General features: G+C 48.8%; 2 protein-coding genes across 4 annotated transcripts; both read right to left on the reverse strand.

Annotated features, from left to right (window-relative positions):
• Positions 1 to 182: 182 nt before the first annotated feature.
• On the reverse strand, positions 183 to 10,938 carry LOC122363708 (electron transfer flavoprotein regulatory factor 1-like). The gene is made up of 3 exons (XM_043333252.1): positions 10,770 to 10,938; positions 8,473 to 8,532; positions 183 to 1,064 (listed from the first exon to the last, which is right to left on the reverse strand). Exons 2-3 carry the CDS (start codon positions 8,518 to 8,520, stop codon positions 831 to 833), a joined length of 282 nt encoding a protein of 93 aa, XP_043189187.1. The 5' UTR covers positions 8,521 to 8,532; positions 10,770 to 10,938; the 3' UTR covers positions 183 to 830.
• Positions 10,939 to 11,795: 857 nt separating this feature from the next.
• On the reverse strand, positions 11,796 to 27,443 carry LOC122363709. Of its 3 annotated transcripts, XM_043333256.1 has the most exons (7): positions 27,333 to 27,430; positions 22,744 to 22,992; positions 22,298 to 22,427; positions 18,544 to 18,638; positions 18,026 to 18,262; positions 13,748 to 13,876; positions 11,796 to 13,603 (listed from the first exon to the last, which is right to left on the reverse strand). In XM_043333256.1, exons 2-6 carry the CDS (start codon positions 22,987 to 22,989, stop codon positions 13,757 to 13,759), a joined length of 828 nt encoding a protein of 275 aa, XP_043189191.1. In that variant the 5' UTR covers positions 22,990 to 22,992; positions 27,333 to 27,430; the 3' UTR covers positions 11,796 to 13,603; positions 13,748 to 13,756. The 3 variants fall into 3 exon arrangements, with proteins under 3 accessions (XP_043189191.1, XP_043189189.1, XP_043189188.1); XM_043333254.1 differs by having other exon boundaries at positions 11,796 to 13,876; positions 27,333 to 27,443; XM_043333253.1 differs by having other exon boundaries at positions 11,796 to 13,876; positions 22,744 to 22,989.
• Positions 27,444 to 27,610: the final 167 nt, after the last annotated feature.

Here is a 27,610-nt window from a genome sequence, read left to right on the forward strand (position 1 = left end):
GTATGCCCCTATGACAGGCCTACTCAGACCTCTGATGGACATTCCCGGCCTCTGATGACCCTCTACTGAATGCTGATGGGGCTCTAAGTTTCTCCAATAACCCTTCGTCAACCCATTATTACCATACGCTGGCACTAGGGGCCCCACATCAGCCGCAGGGCAGTCCGTGCCATGACAGCATGTCTTTTCGGCCGATATTACATCGGTAATATTTATTAAAATCATGATTTTATGGTGTCATTATATAGCTAACAGTCATATGAAATATATTTCAACTCGAAAACAGCTCCAATCAGCATATAGTTTTAAAGAAACTCCTCCGAAATCCAAAAGCCTATTCGGGTCCATAGAGAATAACTGCGGTCCCCCACAATTTCGTCACGAGCGTCGGACCAATCAGCGCCGAGTACTGCCGAGCGCTGATTGGTGAATTTTCCGCTAGCGTGTAAGTACTGCTCGCGGAACAAGAGTTCGTCGACAATCCTCCACAAACGTCTGTCACCATTTTTCGTAATGCTAAACAGCGGGAGCGTACCCCCCTGATTACGACCCACCTCATAAGTACACATGATTCACATAATGACATCCGCACAGCATCATACACATAAAACGCCTCGAATTCTCTTAGAAGACCGTTGTCTTTTAAACACTTGCTTATTGATAATAGATGCGCGTAACAGCGCAGCCTCGCAATAGTCCAGTCCGAACATCAACTCGAATCCAGACGGTGTATCATCATCATCCAGCTCTCACTTCCCGTCCCACCCCGGGTGATCTTGTTAACCTCCATGCTCTTCTGCGTGTCCTCGCCACCTCGAGTGACTCCCTTCTCAGTTGGAGAAGCGTTGTTTCTTGGGGTACTCCCTGGTGCAGTGCTTGTTGACGTTGCGGTACTGACGCAGCATGTAGAGGGTCTGCAGCTCCTTGGCGATGTTGTCGCACTTGCCGAGCAGCTGGCGGATCTGCTCCGGGTCCTCCACGGCCTTGTTCTTCTCGAACGCCGCGCGCAGGGTGTCGCGGAAGTGGTTGTAGCCCTTGGGGTAGTTCTTGCCCAGATGCAGCAACTGCCGGAGGAAAAAAAAACAGTAAAAATATGGCGCACATTTTGGGTTTCAGCACGAAACATGCCACACAGGGTAAGGGTTATGGTATTTTTCTCACTGTATTCATTGTGAAATAAAATTAGGCCGCTGGACGATCTAAACGTTGATTCCAACAGTCAAGCCACCAAGGCGCCCGGTAAACCACCCTAAGTTGCCAATACACTGCGCAAACCGTTCCACCTTTCATGGGTTGGGCTGGGCTGCAGACCACGAGAATGCTAAAGTAACGCGAATCGTTGGAACAAAGTATCAGCGCGTGCTAACGACGACAGAGAGCAAAATCAAAACATTCCCGGTTGGTGTGTAAGGCCTCAACCCACAAAAAAGGTTGTCTGCGATGTCTCTCAAGCCACCAAGACCGACGCCCTGACACCATCCAAACACAGAGTTCAGTCGACCGGACGATATCTGGATGCAGCTGGTTTATACCGGTTGACCGGGACCGAGGGGACAAAAACTTACGGTCCGGTATGCCGACACGGACAACATCGACCCTTCCGAGCGTAAAGCGACCCTTCAGAGCCTCGGACTATTGACCAAAGCTACGATGACACACCGACCCTCCACATCCCTTCCACCAAAGGCTGGCTGGCTGCCGCCATCCCACGTCATGGGCGTGCCGCATCGCCACATTTGTTCCCCTCCCCTGCCAGCCATCTGCAGGAGGACAGGAGTCCAGCCCAGCAGCCCCTGGTCACCTCAGAGATGGCCTCCAGCGTCCCAAGGTTACGTTGCTGGCACGCGAGCCGGTTACGAAGAAAGAGGGGTCGTTTCGGCGGTTATGTAAGGGCTCAGTTTATGTCATATCCTTGCCTCGGTGGTGCACGTAACTGCTTCGCACCATGTGAACTCCTGGGATAACGAGGAAGAAGGCTACATAGTGCAGGAGTACGAGGTTTCATCCAGGGTAATTTGCACTAAACACAGGGCCAAAACCAGATCCCTCAGGCAGCCACGCCCACCATTACCGTTCCGCTAACGACCGTAAAAACAAAATTTACTTGGTGAAATGCAAGGTGGTAATAATCAGCAAATATTTATCTTAAAATAAGCGGCAAATAATGGAATATATTCCATGCAAGACTCGCACTGCAGGCACTATGAAATGCCACACCAAACGCTGTATAACTGCAGTTACTGTGCTTGGCCGGACAATTAGTTGGCGATACCCGTCAGCCCGGCGCCAGGCCCAACACAAGGATTCCTTCAGGCGGGGATAGCGGTCAAAACAAGGTCACAGAAAGGCACATGGGAATACACACTGGCAGGCAGACGTCCATGGCTACATACCTCGAGTTCTGACATAACCGTGCATACAAACAAAAAGGCAAATAATGTGAGGCAAAAACATGGGCGACGGGCAAAATATCATGGGACAAAGAAACCTGGACAAAGAAACAAAAACTACGGGTGGGGCACAGCGAAATACACACTAGGGACGGACATGACAGACGTATAAAGCATTCGTGCGACTCGTTTTATTGATTTACCGCTGTTAGGTCCAAATTTGGTATGCTGACGACTAATGTATAACATATAGGTAATCCGGAAATTATCGCATTGACGTAGAGCCCAAGATAGAGCCTAAGCACTACAGTAGTCAACAGACGATGCACCTTGCGATGCACCTGCCATGAGACAACCCAGGTCCCAGGATTGTGCTGCTCTGCTTGAAAACAGCACAACAAATAGCGGTAAAAATGGTCAACCAATGTGTGAGGGGAAGGGGGAGGGGGAGGCGACACCAGGAAACATCACTGTATGCCTATAGGTAACGTAAAATAAAAACGTTCATCTCAGAAATTAATTTTCGTTCAAGGGGTCAATACTTACTATCTAGACGTTCGTTTTCATTTTAGTGTGTAAGGCCAGCTTCTGAAGCGTTTAAGCTCAGGCTACACTATCAGCGTTTTTTCGGTTTTTGCGTGATTTCGGTTTCCGCGTTTTTACGGTTTCTGCGTTTTTTTCGTTCCGGGCGGCCGCCGCGTGGACGGTGTTGTTTAATAGCATAGTGATGGATAAGTGATCAAATTAATTAATTATTTATGTTAAATGTTATCGTGTTTTAACAAAATTATAATTAAATAATTGTTTTAAAGGTTTTGCAAATATATTTTCGATCATAATCATCTGTCAGCTTAATTACAATTATCATATTTGAAGTAGAATGATGAGTTTTGAAACACATCTTGTCTTTTTTAAATCATGAATTACACCATTTTCATTATTCACATTTGAACCTGTTCCATCATCACAATATTATTAGCAACAATCACTTCTAATCATTCATCACTAAAACGAAATCCCGCAGAAACCGAAAAAAAGTTCAGAGCTGTGAACTTTTTTCGGTTCCGACTCGTCGGTTTTTGCGGGTTTTCGTTCCACGGGACGCCAGACTGGTAGTGTAGCTTGCGCAATGCATTCGCTATGAGGCAAACTTGACGACGCGAACCGAAATCCCGCAGAAACCGAAAAAACGTCGGAATTCATGCTAGTGTAGCTTAGGCTTTAGGCCTGCTTTTAGGGCGTTAAGCAGACCTATCGAGTAGGGTGAAGTCGTATAAGAGTACGCACTTAGTGGATTTCTTGCTCTCATTCAGTGGCGGCGGAAGCAGGGGGGCAAGGGGGGCAGCTGCACCCTAAAGCTATGGAAAGGGGCACCTCGAAAATCTGTAGAGGAGGCAGGAAGTTAAGAGGTGCGGCAGCCATAAAGCTGAGCAGTGCGATACCGCAACTGATAAAGGCACTTGTGACACGAAGAGGGTGGCAATGACGTGGGAAAAGTATCTTTTGATATGCTGAAGAGTGGAGGGCATCATCTGAAACAAAGGCAGATGCTGCCGACCCTGTAGAATATAATATTGCCAGGCGATAAAGGACAAAGGCTAGGAGGGCGCAGCCACTCGAGAAGCGCGCCATGCGGAAGAGGGGCGCCTGCATGCGAAAGAGGGGCGCCTGTGTGTGGGACGAAAAAGAAACATTTATGGAGACGTCTTTGAAGGCGTGAAAAAAAAATGAATTGACGCCTCCGAACGCCAATGCACGAACATATGAGGGCTTATAGCGTTGCAGGCTCCATGCGACAAAAAGGGGCGCCTGATGGCCGATATGCGAGAGGAAATTAGTTTGTGTAACATTTCTCGGGGGCGGTTTGCCATTTACAACATATAAATGTTAAGGGAGGTCCGAGATTGGGGCCTGTAAAATTGCACTCTCCGTATGGGCGGTTACACCCCTAGTGCTGGGGCGTATTTTGCGTTTTTTTTTTTTTTTACTGGGGAGATGATTATGACCAGGAATAGCACTTTGCAAACTTCTATGGGCGCCTGTATAGGGGCGAAACTGATTTTCCAGTGCAGGGACGGCCATCGGCATTGTGGGGCGGCATTCATTCCACTGGGGCGTCTGCCAATGTTGAAGGGCGGTATTCATTTCAATGGGGCGCCCGTTGGTGTTGATGGGCGACATGTATCACCTGGGGCGCCTATCGGAGATTGGGGCGGCATTAATTTCACTGAGGCGCCTATCGGCGTTGACGGGTGGTATTTATTCATCCGGGGCGCTTATCGGTGGTATAGGCCGGCATTCGCTTCACTGAGGTGCCTATCGGTGTTTTAAGGCGGCAGTAAATCCACTGGTGTCTGGGGCGCCTACCGGCGTCGAAAGGCGACATTCATAATTCATTTCACTGGGAGGCATATTGGTGTTGATGTGTAACATTCATTCTCCTGGGGCGCCCGGCACTGAGGGGGCGGCATTTATTCCGTTCCCCTGGGATGGGCCCCTATCGGTGTGGAGGCGTCGCCGTTGTATTAGTTTGAAATGGGGGGCACCTCTGGGTGGTAATAGATGCATTCATTTCGCTGGGACACCTACCAGCGTTGATTGCCTGTATTCATTCATTTCGGGCTCCTATCGGTGTTGAAAGGCGGCATTTATTTCACTGGGGCGTCACAAACCTGCTACTCCCACCATAAACCTGATGACATTGAGCCAGGATGTCCGTTCCGAAGGGCTGACGTGATACTGATGACACCACTGAATGCAATAGTGCAGTGCAGCCCAGGCGGCATGCTGCTTACCGGCCTGCAGTTCTCCGTCACCGAGTTAGTGTTATGGATTCGGCGCCTTATTCACTAGTCCACACGAAGGTATTGGAACCGTGGAACTCTTTTCGATATGCCTTATTCGGAGAATCTTATGATATGGTGATGAGGTTGTTTCTAAACGAACATTATGAAGGTTACATTTACGCTATGGAATCTAAGTATTTCTCGTTACATAAAAACTGTAATTCTGAATCTGAACGTATTAACAGGTACAACACATTGTCAAACGTCTGTGAAAAGCGATAATGTGAACACATATATATTGCACAAACCGGTTTCGATATCACTTCATCAGTGTGCAAATATATAAATAAAACACTCAAAATACAAAACGGAGACGAAATAGGTGAAATAGGCACCTATTTCGTCTCCGTTTTGTATTTTGAGTGTTTTATTTATATATTTGCACACTGATGAAGTGATATCGAAACCGGTTTGTGCAATATATATGTGTTCACATTATCGCTTTTCACAAACGTCAAACTGTCATACCACAATATGTCAAACGTCTCTTCACTGTTTGTGTTACTACAACCGTGTATATGGTAAGGGGCGCCCAGTGGGAAGGGGCGCTTCAATATCGTTTGCACCCCTATCCTAGAATACCTTCCGCCGCCACTGCTCTCATTTGTTTAATGTTTGAAGGAAAGAAATCGCAAATAGGGAATATTAAAGTTCATTGAATTAGCCATCAACCCATGGGGCAACGATCCTTCAGCGTAAATGGAAGTGGTCTAAAACTGACATTTTCTGAACCGCTGCAGTTGCGTTATACTCTTACCATATGGGGTGTGTAAGAATACGCACGCCAGGCGGGTGGAGTACGCAAGCATATGAATACACACCTATGCAGCTTGTACTGTCCAAATGCTTAACTTAAAACTCAGAAGGCATTTAAGTTAACTCTAGTATCCAAAAAGAAAAACATAAAATAAATCCTTCAAGTCTATAAATCAGGAAATAACCATGTCGTGTGTTTCTTAAAAAAATGCACAATCAAAAGGGAGAATAACTCGTATTTGGAAGAATTTCGGGTACGCATCTGCATCACAGTGCTCCATTGATGATATACCTACAAAACAAACGTCATTGAGAGATAGATTAATAATTCTATATTTCTGTATATTCGATTTAATGTATAATTCTGCGTACTCTTACTCTCCTGAACAGTGCGTCCTCTTACCGTACATGCAATTCGCGCACAAAACAACCCCGAAACGTTGTGCAAAACTTCACAAACAGAATATTGCACTGCACAGTATTTCCCCAGATAACCTCACAAGTTTCCCACAACAATCACGGAAATGTACCTTATCTCAACTGCCAAGTATCAAAATTATTGTACCATACCATAATAATATCATAACGCTCGAAAATAATATTCATCGCCTTAAACTCAACAGCGTCGCCGCTCAACGCCCACGTTCCGTTGGTGACAAGCACGCACTGGCGGCTTCATGTCACTTCATGAACTCGACAAACCCGCGTTGCTAAGCAACCGAAACAGCTGATGCGTACTCTTATCGCCCGCGTACTCTTACCCGCCCTTACCCTAACTCCCAGAGCTATTTGTGTTCAAGTCGCTCACGAGTCGCGGCTATAAAAGGGCACCAAAAATGGACCAAAAATACGTTTCCTCGTCGCAGTGAGACGAACTACTGCGAATTACGACGCAGGGGATCCGGTTACCGCTGAATATAGCAAATAATAAGAAAACAAAATAGCACTCCTAAAGAGCTTTGACCTTACGGCTTCTCTTCTAGTTTCTCATCCACGTCCCATTTGCAGTAACAGCTCCCCCTTCCATCCTTACATAACTAGTCGTTATTTAACCCCCTTGTCGGTCCCTTTGAAGACCCATCCGGAAAACGGGCGTTGTCTGCCACCCCCCCGCAGCATGGCCGGGGCGGGGGGAGCTCCCATGACCGTGAAACTCAGCCGGCGGCGTCACCAGGCGGGCTGGGGGGGGGGGCTGGACCCCTTCCAAGGTCACAGAGCGCCTCGAGGCAGAACGGGTGGGCGGGAGAGCTGCCGTCAGAGCGGAAACCCCACGGATGGGCGACAGGACGTCATGCTTCTATGTTAAGTCAGGTCAGCGAGGTCGTGGAAAACTGCGGAGGTCGTGCCAGGAGTCGAAAAATTTGAGCTTGCATTACGATTTTGAAACGACCGAGAGCATAGTCGGTTCTCCCTTCCCTTAATGGGTTGAAATGTCGAGTCCATAAATGGGATGCTTACTTCTAATTGGTGGGATTTAATACTTCTTATTGATGGGATTGATGGTACGGATGCTTAGCTACTTCACATCCTCAGTACCTTATGTAGACAATACTAAGGTGTTTTCGGAACGTCTCAATACCCTTTGGGCCTTGAATGCCTCCATGTCCATGAGCATGAACTTCAGTGACCTCTGCGCCGTAACAAATGGTTCGTGGACAGCTACAGAATGTCGGCTGACGGCTCACAATTGGGAACAGACGTCGGCAGTCAGACTGTGTCGTTTAATAAAAACTAGCGGAACCTAAAAAGTTGTAATCGTTAGTCCCGCAAAAACGGGAGTTCCGTACGTAACACTATGACATAACAAGGGCAGTATAAATCTGGTATAAATCATCGTATGACAGCGACCTCAGAGGAAAGGAACTCCAGTGCCAGCCCAAAGTGGCACAGGGACAGCACGAATAACACAAACACCGGAGATATACCGATAACCGAAGTGTCAACTGAAAGGAAAAAAGCCAGGATAACTAATGTCAAAACATTGTCATTTGGCGGTCTCATTGAATGGACATACAACTCGGGATTTAGGTCTGAAGTAACAAATAGATTGATCCCCGACTCAGACCACTGACCACAAGGTCAACATCAAGTATACTGAAATTATCGCAGCCGGGACTTCCCGATCCATACCGCTCGCCCTTCGATCTGACCGGCTTATCCCGCACCGCCTTTTCCTTTTACCCCATTCAGCTTATCAGACGTCGAGCCCTCCCCAGTGCGGCTGCACCTCTGTTATCAGCCTATCACTCGAGAGGCCGGCAGAGATAGCGAGGCCATATCGTCCTTCACGTCACTTCAAACAGACACCAGCTACAACATTCCTGTGGATGTTCAAACATCGTCCAACCCCGCACATGCTCAGTCACTCTCGCTAAATTAACACGCACGCACACACTGCACTGGCGCAGCCATGATTCATTCAGAGCGCAGCGCTGGACGGGTAGCAATCTCTACATCGCGGTCACTTCCGTCTTACTTACGTTCTTGTAGGCCTGGATGACCTTGCCCCTAGACTGGTTGGCAGCCATTGCACGATCCCACTGCAACAAATCAATGCCATCGGTTAGGATAATATCACTGGACGTGCGTGGCGTGCTAAAACACATTATCAATAGGTCTGGGAGTTTATAATGTGACTTAGAATATTGTCATCGCATCGTGCATTAACGTTAAACTATATATCTCAGGAAACGACTTTTGACAAATGTTACAAAATACACAAATTTAACCACTTTGGAGTTTGGATAATCATAAGTCGTATAAAAATTACCTTGAGAACTCGCATTCACAAACAAAGGTGAAACGAAGGTTCACAAACGCGAAGACAGCACTGACAGAAGAAAGTGAAGAGAAACGCATTCTTTGGGCAGTATTGATTCGGGAAGCCGACAATAACGGACCGGGAGGCAGACAGACGGTAGTGGACAGCAATGGACCAGACAGCAGGTAGCATTTGACCGGACACGGTCAACATCGGGCTGAGTAGACTGGACAAGAGTGAACACTACACCCTTTTCCTTCATTTTTTTTTTTAAGTTGTAGATCAATTTGAAAAATATGCGATACTTCAATTTGAAAAAAATGCAATTCAAACTGAATTATATCTTTATTTCAAATTGAGCTCCAACTTTCTCAACTTGAAGAAAAATATATAGACAGAGGACAACGCATGAGTGGGATATTCAACGACTAGCCGGTGACTGAACAGTAAACAGTGAACAAACATTTGTCTTCCGGCCCGACAGGGAAGCAAATGAAAAGGAAGAGTCGAACACGGCACCTAACGGAACAGTATCCCACAGGGCACGGTACCTAACCGAACAGAGAACAGTGCCTGATCGGACGCAATGGACCGTACAACAGTTGGAGGGACAATACCGGACTGGGCAGAGACAGAATGACAGACCAGACACTAGACAGACCAGTGTCAGACCGGACAGAGGGCTGTCTGACTGGAACATCCAACTAGCAACATCGGACTGGATAGCAGCTGGAGGAAATGCTGGACCAGATAAAACAGTGGCCGGACGCGGTTCAGCAGTATGGGACTGGACAGCGACACAACATGGTCACACCAGACAGTGTAAACGGAAGAAGACCGGGCAGCGGGCAGTGTCTAAACGGACAACGGCCACTAGACGGCTTCCAGTTGGACAGCACCAAGAGGATAGTATTATACAGCTGTGTTCGAGTGTCTGGCTGGCAGTGTTTGACCACCATAGGTCATTCGGGACTCTCTCAAGCAGATAAGATCGAAACTGGAGCAAGGACCGGAGGACGGCAACCCCGCGCAGCCCCGCCAGCAGTTTCGCAATGAGAGCCAGTGTGTGCAAATCACGAGTTCAAACATCACGGGATACCATTGGAATGCAGGATGGAGCAATTTGGAGCAGCGGTCAACACATTGCAACCCGGAAGTTTCGGTCGCTGAGACTCCAGCCAAACACCGCAGTCGTCCTGCTGTGTTCGCGATACCGCGGCTCGCGACAGCCGACAAGGCCCGGGCTTTCGAGACATTAGACCAAACACCTGTGTCCCGAGCACTACACGACATACTGAAATTTGCATAAAATGCGTTCTGGAGGAAAGGCGTGATACGAGACGAGCTAGAACAACGCGACGCATACAAAACACCGCTCGTCCGTGTTTTGCACCGCAAATCCAACAGAAAAGCTTCTTTCTTAGCTAGGTACGGCCAAACTGAAACGGTAAACCCAATGCGCCGCAATCATAGCTTTTGGGTTTGTAGTTAGGACTTAGGACTGTAAAAGGAGACTACAAAATGTGCCGTCGGAATGCCCCGGCCTCCGGGCTTCCGCCAGGCTGATGGGGAGGGGAAGAGCGTGGATTCCAGGGCCAGACCAACTTTCACTCTGATCAGTCACACAGGCCACCAGGCCTCATCTAGTGAGGAATTCCCAGTGTCCAGGCTCCGGCAATGACAGACATTCATAAGGCAGTCGACATGACACCGTCCATCGAAGCATGCTACACAGGCACTCTACCCCAACCCGCGGCCTTGTGGTCTCATCCCGGAAGTCCATCGGTACCCCTCCCCACGTCAGTTCCCCATTCAGAAGGAGGAAGGGTGTAACATCCGTGAACGGCCCCCGCCGGCAGACAGCCTTCGCACAGTCATGGCCTCCACTACACTGTACAGTTGCGTAATCGCACAGGCGGTGGCATGGCAAGTGGGACACGCCATTCGCCATTGCTGGGGCACGTAAATGGACAAATCAAGACAGTAAAATGGGCAATAGGGTTGAGTATTTCTTACCTGAGCTTGAAGAGTCGGACCTGAGTAGAAGCGCCGCCAGCGACGGTTGGCCCGAGCCCTCTCGCGCCGCTCCGGACCGCCGCCTGCTACTCGAATGCCGCCGCCTCTGAAGCGCCGGCCGTCCAAAGCCAGACAGCGGCCGCCAATAGTGACTCAATACCGGCGCGACATGGCCTGAAGGCACACAGAGCACACGAAATTCAGCCGTAGCGCTCGGCGGCCGCCCATTGGCTGTCGCCCGGCGAGCCCTCGCTCGGTGACGACCTTGGCAAGAGCGCGGCCGCCCCCCCCCCCCCTCCACATCGGAGGGGAGGGGGAGGGGGATGGCACCGCCCCAGCTGATCCACGCACAGCTGAGGGAAAATTGCGTCATACTGGTCGCATGCCACGGGAGATGGGCAGCCCGAGGGCCAGTCAATGAACCCGTGGTGCGTGCAGGTCCCATCGGCAGGACATGGCTTTCTGGATATGACCCAAGGCAAGACTGAAACTCTCCGACTCTCGAAGCTTCTTGCTGCAAGTTGAGGGGTGCTAGTTATTCCGGACTCTTCAGCCAGCGTTACGCAGCAGGACGCCGCACAACGTAGTTGGATCCGTTTCATTTTTTTTTCTCATTCAAGGGGAGGGGTGGGAGGGGTGAGCAGGCCGTACACAAGTCAGAGTCACGTTCATCAGCACAGCAAAGGTAGGTTGGACTTTACTGATATCGATTGATCATATGAAGGTGATTAGGGCACCGTCCTGATCCCCGAGCATGCTAGTGTCTGGGATGGGATAGGATAGGAAGCATAAGTTGCGCAGCATTGGTGCCGGCGCCAAAGAAGCCTCTCGGCCGGTAACTTACGTGTCAATGCTGGGCTGTAGCAGTCGTGAGAACCATACTAGAAGTCTGTCCCTGTTGATGACATCAGCCCGGCTACAGAGGTTCAGGTGTCAGCGTTCGGCTATCATCCCAGCTGTAACCACCCCGCGGCCCCAGCCACACATTGCCACGCCTCCTGTTCGGTCCAATCCAAAGCATCCATCTACACTCAGCAGTGTATTGGAATGACGTCGTTGTATACAGTAAGTACGGGGCCTCCGTCAGCGATACATAGAAAACAAACAGGTAGGACAGAGGACGGCAGACGAAACAGACGTCTGCTGGCCAGGCCAGACACATCAACTTGGACGGAATAGTTTCATAGATACTCGAGCGGAGCTGTTTAGGAATGCCGTTCTTGATCAGCGCAAGCCAATTTTCATTCGCTATAGGCGGGGCTGGGCTTAAAACGAACACAGCTTACTGCTAAGTTACAAGACGGCCGGCAAAATGCACAGTTGAGCTACGATGTGGACGGATAATGCTTGAACACCATCAACAGGCATGACGTACTGACGAGCTGCACGGTTGCTAGCGCATTACAGAGCAATGGAAAGAACCGTTACATGCATGCATACGGCCGGAATTCCAAACAGCAGCAACTTACAGTAAGCCTACCATCGAGTCGAACAGGGGCAGATTATAAATGACGATGGCTAGTGCTGCGAACGAGGACCACCTCCGCCACAGGCAGCAATTAAAAGAACATTAGCTACAGATAACAGATAAAAAGCAGAGATAGCACGATAACAGTGCTGCTCGGAGCGAGATGTGCACACACTCGTATGCCACCTCTAAACCATAGGACTATATTTACACAACACATCAGCGAAACTATCTAGGGCAGTAAAAACGTGAAAAAATCACCGGTGCAACACAAAGCTATGCTAGTTCTAACACTATGTGCGTGGTTTTGGACCTCTATAGCTGCAAAAATGAACAAGTCGAGCGATGTTCGAGATCCAATATGCATGCAAATTCTAACGACATTATCCTAAACAACAGAAAAGTGTAAAAGCTCGAACAGTCGAAAATTAGAGAACCAACCGTTCGATGTGCGAGCGATTTCATATAAAAATATATTACTATAGAGGGGATACACAGTAAGCTGCGCAAAAACTAACGAGAAGACAGCATGGAAATGATGCATTCAGATCTACATGATTCAAGCTAGTGTCAAATGAACAATGTGCAGATGAAAAATAGCAAAGCTGGCTAAACAACTGCCATAAACTATACGCGGCCGTAAAGTTCAAGTATCAAACCAATGAAAGTTTCGTTATTGTCCATTAGTGTAGACAGCTGATGACTCCAGCTGCCCCATTTTCCGTTCAGAATCTCTCCTACAGCTCGAGGAAAACCTCATGTACAAAAATATGTTTCACGATCACAACATGGACGGATGACAGTTACAGCACGAACGACAACGCCAAACAGGAGACACAAAGCGTCCATAATTTAGTTGTAGGACACTCCGGTCCAAAACTGAAGGGTCTCCGACTCTCCCTCGACTAAATCCACATGTCCAAGACCATGATTACCGTACTCACCAGCGTCAGCCAGAATACGGTCACTTCATCTCCCAAACGTTCTCCAAGGTCCCAGTAATCACTAATCACCAAAGACAAACTTCATATACACCGACGCCTCCACAGCAGTCGGCTACCCAGAAGACCGATGTTTAACCGACACTCCGAGGCTATGAGCCATTCTGCCAAAGCCACATGATCAATACCAGTAGCTGTTACTAGCGACGTAACTACGCAGACCACTGTTCCTTTTTGGGCGGGCGCTTCAGCTCACGTAGGGCCCTAGCGATGTAGACGTAGATCAGAAGGCAGCAGCCATAGCTTTGCTTCGCATGACAAATGCTCAGTGGCATAAGCTACAGTTTTGCTTCGCAGGGATATTGCTCAGTAGCTATACGGTGTGACGATTGACGATTGCCGTTAGTTCAGACAGGGTTCGGTACTGTTGGGTCTCTGTTGCGTGGCCACTATGCGGGGTACCGGCAGCCATCCAGACAGGGTTTGGTACCGCCAAGTCTCAGACGGCCGCACTGTGGCCGCTGGTTACGGCAGCCCAACGGGAGCCATCCAGACAGGGTTTGGGGTACCGCTGCGTCTCAGACGGCCGCGCTGTGACCGCCATAGCTGTGCGGGGTGATGGGTCGCGATGACGGCTGGATGCTCACTGATGGCGTGTGCGAGTACTGGGTGTGGTTCAGCGATGTCATGGTGCCCATCTGAAGGTGGAGAGAGACGAAATGTCAGACGTGAAATCATACGGCATACGACACAACACACGCAAGGCAGCAACCTGATATTATGTCCATCAGCAGTAGATGACGACATAGGAGTGTTCTATCGGACACGGCATCACAGGGCACACAACGCAGCAAAACACATACATTGCAGACACTTGATGAGTTCACCTAACAGAGGCCAGAGGGCGACGTAGTGTCTCAGCTGAAGCAGCCCAACAGCACACAAAATGCAGGGATCTCATGGTGTTGTTCCCTTGCTAAAGATTGGACAAAGTTATGTCAGATATGGCACAAACGATACACGAAGCGGGGACCTCCGCTGTTGATTCATCTGACAGTGAGCGGACGACGAAATGCAATTTATCATACACAGCGACGTCTGGTGGACTAGGGCGGAACTTTGAACTAAGCAATCTAACGCTGTCGAGAAAATTGACAGTAGACAGCAACATTTTCCTCTCCATTTGTAGGACACATCATCTGAACATTGACCCATGCCCACAGCATCAGGATAAATAGCATTCACAATACATTGAAGTTCAGCGGTCAGCAGCGTGCGCTTCAAAGATAAAACGGTCAGATTTTCCGCGTACCTACGCTACCGGATAAGACATCGACTGAAACTTCCTCTTCAGATATATTGAAAGCGAAATCACACAACACCGAGGAAAAAGTGCCAGGGCTGGGCCATGCGGCTACTCCTGGTCGGCTTGCGCCCTCTGAAAATATGGTGGCTTCAAAAAATGAGTGCTGCCAATGGTGAAGAAAAAGAAAACGTCAATGCTGTTTGATATGACTTCTCGGGCACGAAGTGCTATAACTGGGGCATTTTGCGCCAAAAAAAGATGTATTTACATATTGCTGTAGCCACTGGTGAGCAAATAATTATGCAGCAGCCAATAGGGCTATTGCATCAATGTAAAAAGCGAAAACCTTCTTGGATTAAAATGTTTGCGTAAATATCGTCTTCCATAGATGGGCGAATATAAAATCATGCAGCATAAAAAATATTTACTTCCTGAGGTCATAATCGTCATAACCACGTTCAGTAGGGGAAGTTGGGGGAACGCCGAATACTTTTTTTCTGACGCCCGTAGCACGCAAGGTAGACAACATAAGCTATTCTTGTTGGCGTCATTCGAGAGGCCAGTCTTTTGCCTTTCAAACATACCAGGCGCATTTGATGAATTCGCATACCGTTATGCGCACAAACTAAAAATATCAAAGAAGTGACTTTTTCGGCGTTGCCCCGGACTGCGGGGAAAGCCGAAGATGGGAGAAATGATCTACGGGAATGCCGAAATTGATGTTTTGCTATTTTATCTCAAATTTTATCCGGAATTCGTCAAAGCTGACACGCGTTTTAAGAGCTTGAGGACGCTTGGTGCACACTGGAAGTTATAATTGTGTAATATAATAAGAAAAGGCCAGGTAAATCATTCCTTATGGTAACAGGCCGTTGTGTCGGTTAAAAGTGTAATTTGTGTGACTAAAAATACGCGTTGCTATTCTACAGCGGTAAAGTTCACGTAGCGTGCTTTAACGCGCGTAATTGCACGTTTTCGGCATTACCCCAGCCAGCCATACTTTCATTTGCAGGCCCATAACTTTTCAACGTGCTGTATAAATTTCAAATAGGCAGCACACTTATGCAAAGACGTGCTGAAGATTACTTGACCGAATTGGCCAGACAAACGGTAGCATAATGAGTAGGAAATGCAGCTTCGAAGACGCATGTAGTACAAAGGAAACGTACCTTGAAAACGCTCTTGGCGCCCTCACAGCCGAAGTATTCCGAATGACGACTGGTAACAAACATGCGATAATTGGTAGTCACTTAAGCTTCAGAGCATCACTGACAGGTGGCATCCATGTCGTACGGTTTTCGAAATATCTCGAATTTCGGCTTTGCCCCAACTCCGGCATTGCCCCAACTTCCCCTAATAAGAGTAGTGCCATTGTCAACATGTGTGCAACATGTGCTCTTTTTACGAGTGCACCGTGTAACAGCCAGGCGGTGCAGCACAGCACGAACAGCACGAGCAGACGCTCACGTCAGTCCTCAGGTCACGCCGTCTCACACGACCGAGTCTAGCTCGGGTATGCTGGCGAGGCTGGGGGAGGCGGCCGGCGGGTCCACGGCCGGAGGGACCGAGCCAGTCGGGGACGGGTCGTCCGCCGGCCGAGACCCGCGGGATGCGTCACTGAGGGGGCGCTGCTGGAGGGGCGTTATCGAAGGGGGTTAGAGGGGTCACCACAGGAAAGAGAGTTATCATAGACCGGAGGAGCTACTACTCCAGGTAAATGTAAAACTTAATAAGCGTCGCTGCTGAAAGGGCCACCAGATATGATAAAAAATAAGCAGCAGCCGTAACTTAGGAGCACGCCAAGCAGGCTCGCGAACTTGATATTGCCGTTACAACATTTTTATCAAGTACATTAACTGAGCGTTGGGGGTGCTGCTTTCCATTAATTTTCATTTTAGCAAACCGTGTTATGAGAGAATGCTATTCATAATCACTGAGTGACAACTGACAAACATTGCGCCATTACCGTCAAACTTACGCACTCGAGTAAGACTTAACCCTCGCCGGACCTACATATTTGTTTTCTACATACGCGCCGGCCGAGGGGGGGAGCGGGTACGACCCCCCTCGTCGTTTCGCCCCTGGTGGAACTAGCGCGTCGCGGAAAAAAAACGAGCGTGTGCGCCGTTACGAGACGCAGAGATTGGTACCCGATTTTAAGGTCCTAGGTCAACCGGTGACCTCTGAGGTCAGGTCAAGTGCCCCAAGGTACGGTTCAGTTTTTGGTGAATAACTTCGCAAAAAACGGCCGCAGAGCCGCGATTTTGGCAGCATCGTGTTCGTCTCGCTCAGGCGCGTCGAATGATATACTTTTTGTTCGGGTCAGGTCGACTTAGGGTGTCGACCTCAGGTCAAGGTCAGGTCAGCACCCCCAGGTCACGAAGTTGGTCGAAAGAGGTCATATCGCATATCATTCGATTCGGCAGGTCTTCCTGAGTCCATTGGTGGCTTTCCAGACTCGCTAGCTCAATTTGATCGGGAGTTATTGACGAAAAACTAATATGACCTTGATGACGTCATAAATGACGTCACGCAAGGTCAACATTGCAAAAGTGACGCATCTAACCTTGCAAGGAGTGCATCAAATCACGATTCTGTGTGCTTGAGATAGTTGGAGATCGTTCCCGGCGCCAGAATAGCAGTTTTCATTTTTCCCCATTGACTTATAATGGTGAGGTCACGAAAATGACCTGACCTCATATGACCTTTAGGAAAAATCCGAGATATACAACTTGTGAGACTCATAATGGATACTAGATCCTGCAAGTTTCATTTCCCTGTGACATCTCCTCTGGCAGTGAGGGCGTTGCGAAGTTGCGACATCTGAAGACCGTGCAGACTGCAGAGGTTCACTTATGACGTCATAGGTCAGTGACCTGACCTGACCCAAAAATGCGGTTGGTGTCAAAAGATCTGGCTTGAATCAAAGGTCAGGTATGCCAAGTTTCAGCTCTCTATCGCCAGCGTGTTCGGAGCTATCGCGAAAAAACATATGGGGGGGGGCGGCACCCGCCCCCCTCGGCCGGCGAGGGTTAATATAGACTTAAAAATGGGAAGGGGATTTAGACAACTAATAACTAGTGGCAAGTCGACTTACGCTGCGCGTCGACGCCCGGCTGGCGGCCCGACTGGCTAGCTGCGTGTGAGGGGCAACACAAAATCACCGATCATTAACAGATACACGTTAACGGATATACAGGGGAGGAGGCAGTGGCAGGGACAGAGTCAGCGACCGAGTGGTCATCACCGACGAGCCGCGGTTCCCGGCTTATTTTCGGCGGACTCTCCAAAGTCTCCATATAGGAGTCATCGACAGACGAAGAAGGAACCAACAGCTGCGAATGTACTGCGGGGTCCACCCACGCATGCGTCTGCAACGTCCGCTCCGTACGCCCACCAAACAACGCAGTTGACGGCTCTCCAGATTGACTTGATTATTGAACACTGTCCACTGAACAGGTTGTCAATATCTTCACCATGCACCAAAGTGTTTCCCAAGACGAACTTGCCTGAGGAAAACAGAGTCAGTGTTGTGCCTCACCTTCAGGTGTGCGATGTCCTCCAGCTTGGAGACCTCGGTGAGCTCGTTGAAGAAGGACCAGACGACCAGCCAGCCGTAGACGTTCAGCAGGATCATCACCGACCAGAGGAAGCACATGAGGCCGTGGTAGGCGAAGTAGAGGTCGTTGACCAGCGAGCCGAATACCAGCGCGAACAGCCGCCAGCTGGTGTGGAAAAACATGATAAGCAGCCACGGACGGATCTCCTTCTCACTCTCCTGCAAAAAAGGAGGAAAGAGTCACGAGTGAGAAGCAAGCAGGGACGAAGGCGAGCTATGTATGTAGAAGGTTACAGTTACTGTGCAAACTGTCACTCACTGTGGAATGCGAATGGATGAGACGTCATCAAGCATACTGTATATGGCATATTGCGCCTCTTCTTACGACTCTTGGAACTTCATAGCCTTTCAACAAAAACAGAAATGCCACGGCTCGGATACGATGGTGTCTGCCCGATTACCTGTCCATTTGTCTAGCTGACTCAACAGTCAATACCCACCTTTCTGAGGGCCTGTACGAGCAGAACGCTGATGATGAGCAGCGCCGCCGCGAACAGGAAACTGAACACGGCGAACGTGATCAGACACTTGCGCACTGCAATACACAGACAGCAGCAGTCAGCGTTGTTTGAAATGGGCACATAGGAGGGCGGGGTCAGAGGTCACACAGGGTGGTGGCCGGTGGGCGTCAGCAATCAGTGACTAGGGGTACTAAGGACGGGAGCAGGCTGCCATCAGTCATGGCCGACGAGAGAGAAAAGGCGCGCCGTGGAGAAACACTTGACGGTCTATCGAGAATGGACTGGGACATACCAAGTGGCAAGTGCTCAAGTACAATTTTCAGGGCTAGCATGAAAGAGATGACAAAGAGACTGTCAGCTTCCTTAGTTTAACCCATATATGCATAGACGTACATAAATGTACGTCAATTTGAGTTGACCAATGTGTGCCATCTTTATAGAAATAGAGCTAATGAGCCATCAAACGCGGTCGTTCTAAATCATTTACATTGTTAGCCGTCAGGTGAATACCAAAAAACACGGTTCCAATGCATTCAGTGTTGAGTTTAAGACATTCGGTTTGTTGATGCCGCAACGGGAAGATTTTCACCCGCTCAGACGCTCGACCCAGGGTGAGCCAAGTGTTCTTAATTATAGTTAAGTGCTTTTCCCGGATTAGCTTTCGTTGCCAGCAATCTGCTCAAGCATGACCCTAACTTCATGAGTGGTGTCATTATAATGCTAATTTTGCTTACCAAGCGAATCCAAAAATAGTACGTTTCACAAAAACGCACGTACAATAATGTACGTCTATGCATATCCGTTACATTTTGTTTTCCAAACATCAAACCCGTTTATGCTTTGGTTTGATGGCAAATGTGAGCCTGAACGATGTTCTGGATCAGGGCTGCGGGAGTCGATGGATTTTCAGTGACTCCGACTCCGACTCCGACTCCGACTCCGGGTAGAACTATCGACTCCGACCGACTCCAACTCCGACTCCCGACTCAGCAGCCCTGCCAGGTCAGCGGAGTCGATGGGTTTGTCGGTGATTCTGACTCCGACTCCGTCTCCGGTTTCCAAAATCGAATCCGACTCCGACTCCGGTCAGAATTGTCGACTCCGACCGACTTCGACTCCGACTCCGACTCCGCAGCCCTGTTCTGGATGGCATCGAGGAGCGAAGTCGAGTCGCCGATGTCACGGTCGTCGTCCTAGAGCCGCCGGAAGTTCGCGTCGACACAAACGAAGAGTCTAGCGACGAAGAGAATGCTGACCCAGCCCGCCTGACGTAACTGGTCTGAGCCGTAACTGACGTAACTGAGCCGTAAAGACGTAACTGAGCCCGTAACTGGTCGCACCCACCGGCTCAACCGGTTCGGGATGATTATGGATGTAGGTATGTCACTTCCAAAGCAGCACCAAGCTTGACCCTGATGATCGGTTTTGCAGCAGAGATCCAGAAGCGCCAGTTCCATGGCACGGGTACCATGTGAGGGAATCGCCTTCTGAATGCGAACAAGTTCACCGACATCAACGCCTTCAAGAAGAAGTCCAATCAGACCATCGAAGCATTTACGACTGCCAACAACGGCTGCAGTGCGGCTGTTATCCGCTGGATGGACGTGGTCGAGGATCACGAGCTCCAAGAGGCCATCATGCCGTCACTGGGGAAGGAAGAGCCGGCCGACGCCCCTGGACAGACGCACCTCTCCGAGTTCTAAGTCGAGGGCGACCAGTCGCTCTGCTCCGTTGACCATGCCGGCGACTTTACGTCCGGCTGATGGCCGTCTTTAGTCATTACAGCGGGGCCACGCGCTCGGGACAGTGTCTGACGTGTACAGTGTGGCACGGGACAGGTGGTGCCATTACGACGACCGACGCGTCAGCTGCGTGGACGAGGTCAGTCTGCGTGGTCAGCTGCGTGCAAATTTCCTTATTTTCATCATACATGATCTACATCTATTTCCTAATTCAACGTATGAATTGTAACTACCATTTCCAAGGGTCTCTAATGCAACACAACATATCATACATCATATTTGACCATACAACACAAGTTATTCCCCTCGCCCAGGTTAACGATGACATGACGTCACCCTACCCCCTCCACAACCCCATCCCCACCCCAACCCATCCCTCATACATCGCTTCTGAAGTACGAAAGACGTTAGCATTGTATTAGGGATATCGGATGTATTATTTTAGGACGGCGGCGGCAGACGTCACAATTGTCTTGTTGACACCTGGCATAGACGTACATTTTTGTACGTCACTTTGAACGAGCATATCAGGCAAGCACTAAATGTAAAAACGAAACAGTTGATGTCAGCAGCTTAGTAACATGTTGTTTAACAATGCTAGAAAGTTTCATACAAATACTCGACAAAAAATTAATTCATGCATATATGGGTTAACGCAAAACGAACGATGCAATGTGAACACTGGCTCAGCCGTATCCGACAATAAAAACATCTCTCAAGAGATGAGAACGATAATCCAACGTACACTTTTGCAGCTCAATATGCAAGCATACTTTGCGTTATAAGCATATATTCTACTTCATTTTACAATTGGTGCGCTTTCAGCTAGTCCCGATAGTGGATGTTCCTACAAAGGCTTTTAGCAGGCATACGGTGTATTAAGGCCCGGTCACACATACATGACGTACGGCCGGCGCAGGCCGGCACATTGCAAAAAGACCAGTGCGTCGTCGTGCGTTGATGTGTGACCAACTTTTGTCAAGAGTCAGCAGGAAATAGCAGCTTTACAACGAATGCACAACGCGCTGCAAGCGCTTTGCCAGCGCGCCGGGCGTGTACAGGGCACCTACACAGCGAATACAGAGCGCATAAAGTGCGCACACACAACGGATGCACAGCGGCTTGCTAGCGCACGGGACGCATGGATCGCGCGTACACCGCACATTCAACGCACAGTCAGCGAACTTCACTTTGCAGCGGCGCAGTGGTCCGTCTTGCCTGTTGTCATATCAGTAGGACTAGGACGCCAAGGAGGGCACATCCTCATCGGCCCTCCATGGAATTTGAAGGGATATCAAGATGCCTCCCAAGGCAAAGGGACGAAAGGCGACCTGCACGAAGAAAACCACTAAATTCTGGCATCAAGAGCAGGAGGAATTGAAAGGAGCCTATGCACTATGCAGCAATGACGTAGAAGAGTTTACCCATTAGGGTAGAAGTAGAAATGAGGAGGTAGGGCGGGACCATAGACATACGCCAGACGAACGCTGTGCGCGCTACATACTCGTTCAGCTCTTGTTTATCACGCCTTTATAGTCTATGCGTATCCGTTAGACATGCGTTAGAGGCACGCTATGTCCGCGCTAGGTATTCGCTACGCATCAGCCGACGAGCACACAACGAATACCCAGCGTGTGTTCCGCGTGTATCTGGCGCTGGCCCAACGCGTTCCGCGTGTGTCTGGCGTTCGTCTTCGTGCGTCGAGCTCAACGCACATTTTTGAGCATGCACAAAAATTGTCGACGCACGCAACGAATGACGACGCATGATACCGTTGGCCCAGCGCACTCGACGAACGAGTAACGAATGCATAGCGCAGGACGACGCACTGACCTAAATGAATGAATTTTTGGTGCGCGGGCCGTGCGTCGTGTATGTGTGACCGGGGCTTTAACGATGCTTTTAGCAGGCATCGTTAATAAACATCACATTGTTTCGGCGACGAGAGATCATCGCCATCACACCAACCAAGACGGTGCGTCGCCACTCACCGTGCTGGTTGCCGGCGTACACAAACTCGAACGAAATGACGTAGTAGCCGAAATGGTCCTTGCCGGGCTCGGCCTCGATCAGCACATAGGCGTCAAACACCGCCGTCATCATTGTGAACAGCGCCTGCAACTGTTGGTGCAAAGATGGGGTGCAAGAGGTCAGTGAGGTCAGAGAAAGGTTAAGTCTGATTTGAGCATCAAGATGCTAAATAGAAACAAAAGAGACAAAAAGACAATGGATCACCTCATAGCCATGCTATCCATGAATAAGCTGCTTCCAGTTCGAGATGAACGAGGATACAATAAGCGAGGTAAACCCTCTCATTGCAAACAACTTTCTAACAGATTACAGAACCAAACAGATAAACAAAAGACGAGCAGCCACACAAACACATCACTAAAATCCCCGTCCCCCCCCCCCCCCGCCCGCCCACCACAACACTCACGATTGAGTAGATGGCAGTAATGTTGGACGCCTTCGGGATGGACGTGAAAAGCGCCTTCTTGAGCACCGGCGGCTTCCACGTGTCAGCCTGGGCCGTGAGCGGCACAGTGGACCTCACCGTGGACCGCACCGAGTGTACCGAGCCCACTGAGTAGAGCGACTGCGCTCCACGCGACACCTCAGAGGTGCGTGACGCGTGCGAGGCGCGCGACGGCGGCCGCTGCCCACCAGGCTGTAGGCTCGACATCTTCTGCCGGAGGAGAGGGAGGGTAGGTCAGCTGAGAGAAGTGGGGGCTGGGGAGCGATATGGCACAGGGGGCTGATGGATACTGGACTAGGAGATGGAGAGATAGGGAGGCTGCACACTTCCTGACGGCGGAGGTCGCAACTGAGGACCAAGCACGGGTGGCTGTCCAGTGTCCACCTGGCCGCGGAGCGATCAGGCGCCACGCCGTGGAGATGGCGCGCGCCCGTGCCCGAGACGCCCACCCGTTCCCAGCTACCACCCCGGGACACGACGACCTGACACGCTGGGAGTCGATCACAGTCTCTCAAGTCTCAGCTGCACACCGGGTGCTCACCGCTAACGCCCAGGCTCCACTACGCGATTTTCCGTGCCATTTTGCGGCCATTTTGCGACAATGCGAGAATGCGATGCCCTTGGCAATGTCAACAAATGTTCATCTAGAGTATACGGATGCGCTGAGCTGAGCCACACTGCGGAAGTGCCTATACTAAACATCATGCAATTTCGCATTATCGCAAAATCACACGAAAAAATCACGTAGTGGAGCCAGATCACGGATCGTGAACCTGGTTTATAGAGCCTCTAAAAACTTAATGATTCTGTCATTATTCATTCCTACACTTGATCTTATAGAAGTTTGAAACTTGGTGAATTTCCTATGGGTATCAATGGGTACGGACAATTTTTCATCTTGAATTTCCCCATATCTGTAAGATGGAGCCTGGAGGCTGGGTCAGCCTAAGGTATTCCATACCTTAGAAATTGATTGCCATTCCAGGCCCCCACTCCCATCTCATTCCAAGAATCCAAACACTCCAATATAACAGCCCTAAAAAATCATAGACTGCTATGACCTACCTATGAGCATGTGAAACCTTACTTCATACCTGTATCAAAAATGCAGTCACATATCAAATAAACATTTACTGCATAGTAGACATCACCAACTTTTTAGCTCTCAATTACCTTTTTAAAAAATATGCACTCCATAGTCCGTGTAATTTAGCATAGAAATTGATCAAAATTTCTGGCCCTTCTCGTCATGACCATTCACTGACACTCTACTACTACTAACTTATAGTAACTACTGTCTACTAGCTATGTTTGGCTCCCAAAAACCTCCAAAAAATAAGCACTCCACACACCAGAAACTGATCAAAATTCCAGGCCCCTCCCATAATGATAATTCAGACTCAGACTGACACTCCCAAAAGCAGGGGCGTCGCCGACGGGGGGGTCGGGGGGGTCGTGACCCCCCCCCCCCCCCACTCTTGAAAACTGGGGGTGTCGACCCCCCCACTTTTTGCGATGCTGAGTATGCTTTTTTAGCTTTTATGTCAGTGAAGCAGGCGTCAGCAACACCAACAAATACATCAGATTCAGAATCGCTTCAAGAGCTCCCTAAAGCCAATTAGCCAATTACCTAAAGTTCAATTAGCTGTGGGCGGGGAACACCAGCACAACAATACCTACTTTTAAGTAGCCACCATTCTAGTACCTTTTTATCCCTCAAAGGATTGGACGCGCCAAAACTGCCCCGAGCGTTCGTCTGATCGTTTAAAAAAAAAATGGTCGCAGTCGATTCGTCGGATCAGTACCTAACTACAAAACTACAAACTAGCCTCAGCCCTATGGCTACCGTCACAACTAGCTGTACAGTGCACAAGTAGGGGAAAGGGAGTCAGATGAAGCCGTCTCGGGCTTTCGCAAAGAAGTCGCGCAAAAAGGAGCCGTCAGCCGATTGCAACGAAACTTCCGGTGCGCTCGAGTTAATCACCTACTTAAAAATAAATCGATATCCCTGATTAAAATAAAGATGACCTTGGTTCACTTTTTCATAACATGCTTTTAATTTAGGTATAGGATAGTTTTTGGAGCTGATTTTGAACTTAGCGCCCATGTGAACATTTAAGAAGTAGTTGTGTTGCTTATCCATATAACATGTTAGGAAGCAATCGGTGGTGGTCATCCACTATTCGGTACTGGTCGATCTGACCTGACCTGATCTACCCCAAATGCATGGAGTCATCATCTTCGTTCAAAACTAAGATAACATTCGTAATCAGAACCTCGAAAAACCATCACAACTTACATTCACAAAGTTCTAGCAGGTCCCGAGTTTCCCTACTTATTGGCGATGACCTGAGTCCTGAGATGACCCGAAACCTTGTAAATGGGTATCATCGGCTTTCTCTCGCCACGGGCAGCATGCTCTTTTTTCTGCAAACCTCTAGATCGATCAGGGGTCGAAAGCATACCTCAGCGTTACTTTAGTATACGTTATACGTTAGCGACTGGGAACCCACCAATAGAAGGGCTACAGTGAAGCAGAAAGCATATTCGATAGCTCTTTCAACGCTCTTTCGCTAGCTTCGCGTCAGATTTCATCTCAAATCTATGTTTTGCCCATAGAAGGCAAACAGCTAACTAGACAGATTCTGCCGAAACATTTGCTTTGCAATAACTTAAGATTCCGTGAATTTGTATGGTATTTACATATGTTGTCTTGTCACCACCGTGTTTATCTCTTTGAGACGTGTCACATGAGTTAAAATTTGACCATTCAGAATTAACGTTAAAACGACCTCAGGTCGACGTTATGTCCTGATCGAAAAAGGACCTCCTGCTGCATATGAATGGATCCGTGTTGTTGAGCTGAACAGTGAACACCTTCCAGGTGCTGTCATCGCTCTACCGCGTCTTCGTCAAAAGTTGTAGAAAAAAAATGCTGGTGGCCATCGATGGACATTTCCACTAATGACCTTTCGAGTCATCACTCGCCATAAGTTGCACCCTGTCCCTGGCAATGATGAGCTGATTTGTCATGGCTCCAAAGATATTTTGCGTTTCTGACGAACTTTTTGAAAGCAGGAGGCATTCGTGCTTTTTCTAATTTCTCATTATTTTCTTATGATGAGGTCACGTATTTGACCTGCCTCCAGATCGATGTAAATCCTCAGAATCATGAATTGCTGACACATACCTATAACCCCTTACATTGGGTATACAGTGTACCAAATTTCGAAGTTATGGGAGAAAAGCTACAAAAATGGCGAGAGGGAAAAGTTTGATAGAGGTATACCATGTATAACTGAACTTGACATGGCGACCTGACCTTAACCCTCGCCCGCACATGCCATTTTCCCATCCTAGAACGCACATGGGGGGGGGGGGGTTGCCACCCCCCGCGCCATTTCGTTCCTGTTGGAGATAGAGCTTAGCGGTAAAGACCAAAAAGATTCTTTGGGAAGAGACGAATCCAATGATACCCAGTTTTACCTTCTCAGGTCAGTCATTGACCTTCCAGGTCAGGTCAAACTAAAAAATGTTGCTGTTTTGGGTCACCGTTGGATATCAATTGCGCTGCTTATCAAATACCGATGACGATGCTGTTTTCTGGTGCCAGGCCAGCTAGAACCTCTTTGTCACACTACCCGACCAGAATTTTGCGGCTGAGGTCATTTCAGGCCAAGTTAGGTCAAGGTCAATTATATGTGTTTGTATGTCTGTGTGTGTCTGTGTGTATACTGATGTGTGCACCGATTGTTTTTGGGTCCATATTACATGAAATCATGCTCTGAGAAGCTTTTACCAAAAATGCAGTCAAAAAAATTCAAAAAAAGTAAATTCAGCTTGCCTAAAACGCAATTATCTTAGATGACCTAGGTTGACCTTGACCCTGACCTTGACCCCTGTACATCGTCGAACAACATGTTCCATGATAGGTGGGAGGTAATACTGGCAAAAAAGGCCGAAATCAGGGTGTCAAAAGCTCGCAAGACCCATGGCAAACGCAAGATGTTGAGAATTGGCCATTTGGGTCATGACATGACCTGAAAAACAAGGTCATATCTCCGAAACCAAAAATCACAGAAACTTGAAATTTTCAGTGGACATCCAGAAAGGATAGAGGAGCAGCTATACGAAAAATCAGCGTTCTAGCGCTAAAAATGTTGAGTGCAGAGCGGAAAGACTACCTGGGGGGGGGGGGTGGCAACCCCCCCCCCATGTGCGGGCGAGGGTTAAAGTGATCAGTGATAATTTTTACGCAAGTGATGTAGGTAGGTAAACCTACCTAATAGGTTATACCAAATTTCGCGGCGCTGCGCGCCGATTTGTTACACGCGCACACACACATACGCACGCACAAAACTGGGAAGTGTGGCAAAAAAAAAAAACACCCCTACCCATCGGGTGAAGACTAGAAACCCGACCCCCCCACTCAAAAATCCGTGGCGACGCCCCTGCCCAAAAGCAATAGCCCAAAACTATGCAATGACTCAAACCTCGAGCGAACATATTTCAAAAACACAGTCACAAAAATCAAATAAATGTTAACTCACCCTAGCAAGCAAAACACTCAGAATTTACTCACACACAAACTTGTCTTTGAAAACTCAAACAGTGGAATTGAATGAAGCACGCAACGGCAACAACGAACGCAACGGACATGCCTAAGAGCTGGACTTTTTGCACGCGTTCCCCGCCAGGGGGCGCCACTGAGGAAGCACCCTCTGACGTCACGATAAAACTGCGCGCACTGTGCGCACGGTTCTGTAAGCAAGTAATATAGTGGTGGTTTCATGGTGGAAATTGGAATAAGTATTTTGACGTTGTAAAA

This window comes from Amphibalanus amphitrite, unplaced genomic scaffold (assembly GCF_019059575.1).
Source record: "Amphibalanus amphitrite isolate SeventyFive unplaced genomic scaffold, NRLGWU_Aamphi_draft 000636F_arrow, whole genome shotgun sequence".
Classification (NCBI taxonomy): domain Eukaryota; kingdom Metazoa; phylum Arthropoda; class Thecostraca; order Balanomorpha; family Balanidae; genus Amphibalanus; species Amphibalanus amphitrite.

Excerpts from the sequence above, each read along its gene's own strand:
- LOC122363708 (XM_043333252.1), bottom strand. The coding sequence starts at position 8,520 with ATGGCTGCCAACCAGTCTAGGGGCAAGGTCATCCAGGCCTACAAGAAC. Across the intron at positions 1,065-8,472 it reads TCATCCAGGCCTACAAGAAC|TTGCTGCATCTGGGCAAGAA; the intron begins GTAAGTAAGACG and ends TTCCTCCGGCAG.
- LOC122363709 (XM_043333254.1), bottom strand. The coding sequence starts at position 22,989 with ATGTCGAGCCTACAGCCTGGTGGGCAGCGGCCGCCGTCGCGCGCCTCG. Across the intron at positions 22,428-22,743 it reads TTACTGCCATCTACTCAATC|TTGCAGGCGCTGTTCACAAT; the intron begins GTGAGTGTTGTG and ends TTGCACCAACAG. Across the intron at positions 13,877-18,025 it reads AGGACATCGCACACCTGAAG|ATGGGCACCATGACATCGCT; the intron begins GTGAGGCACAAC and ends CTCCACCTTCAG.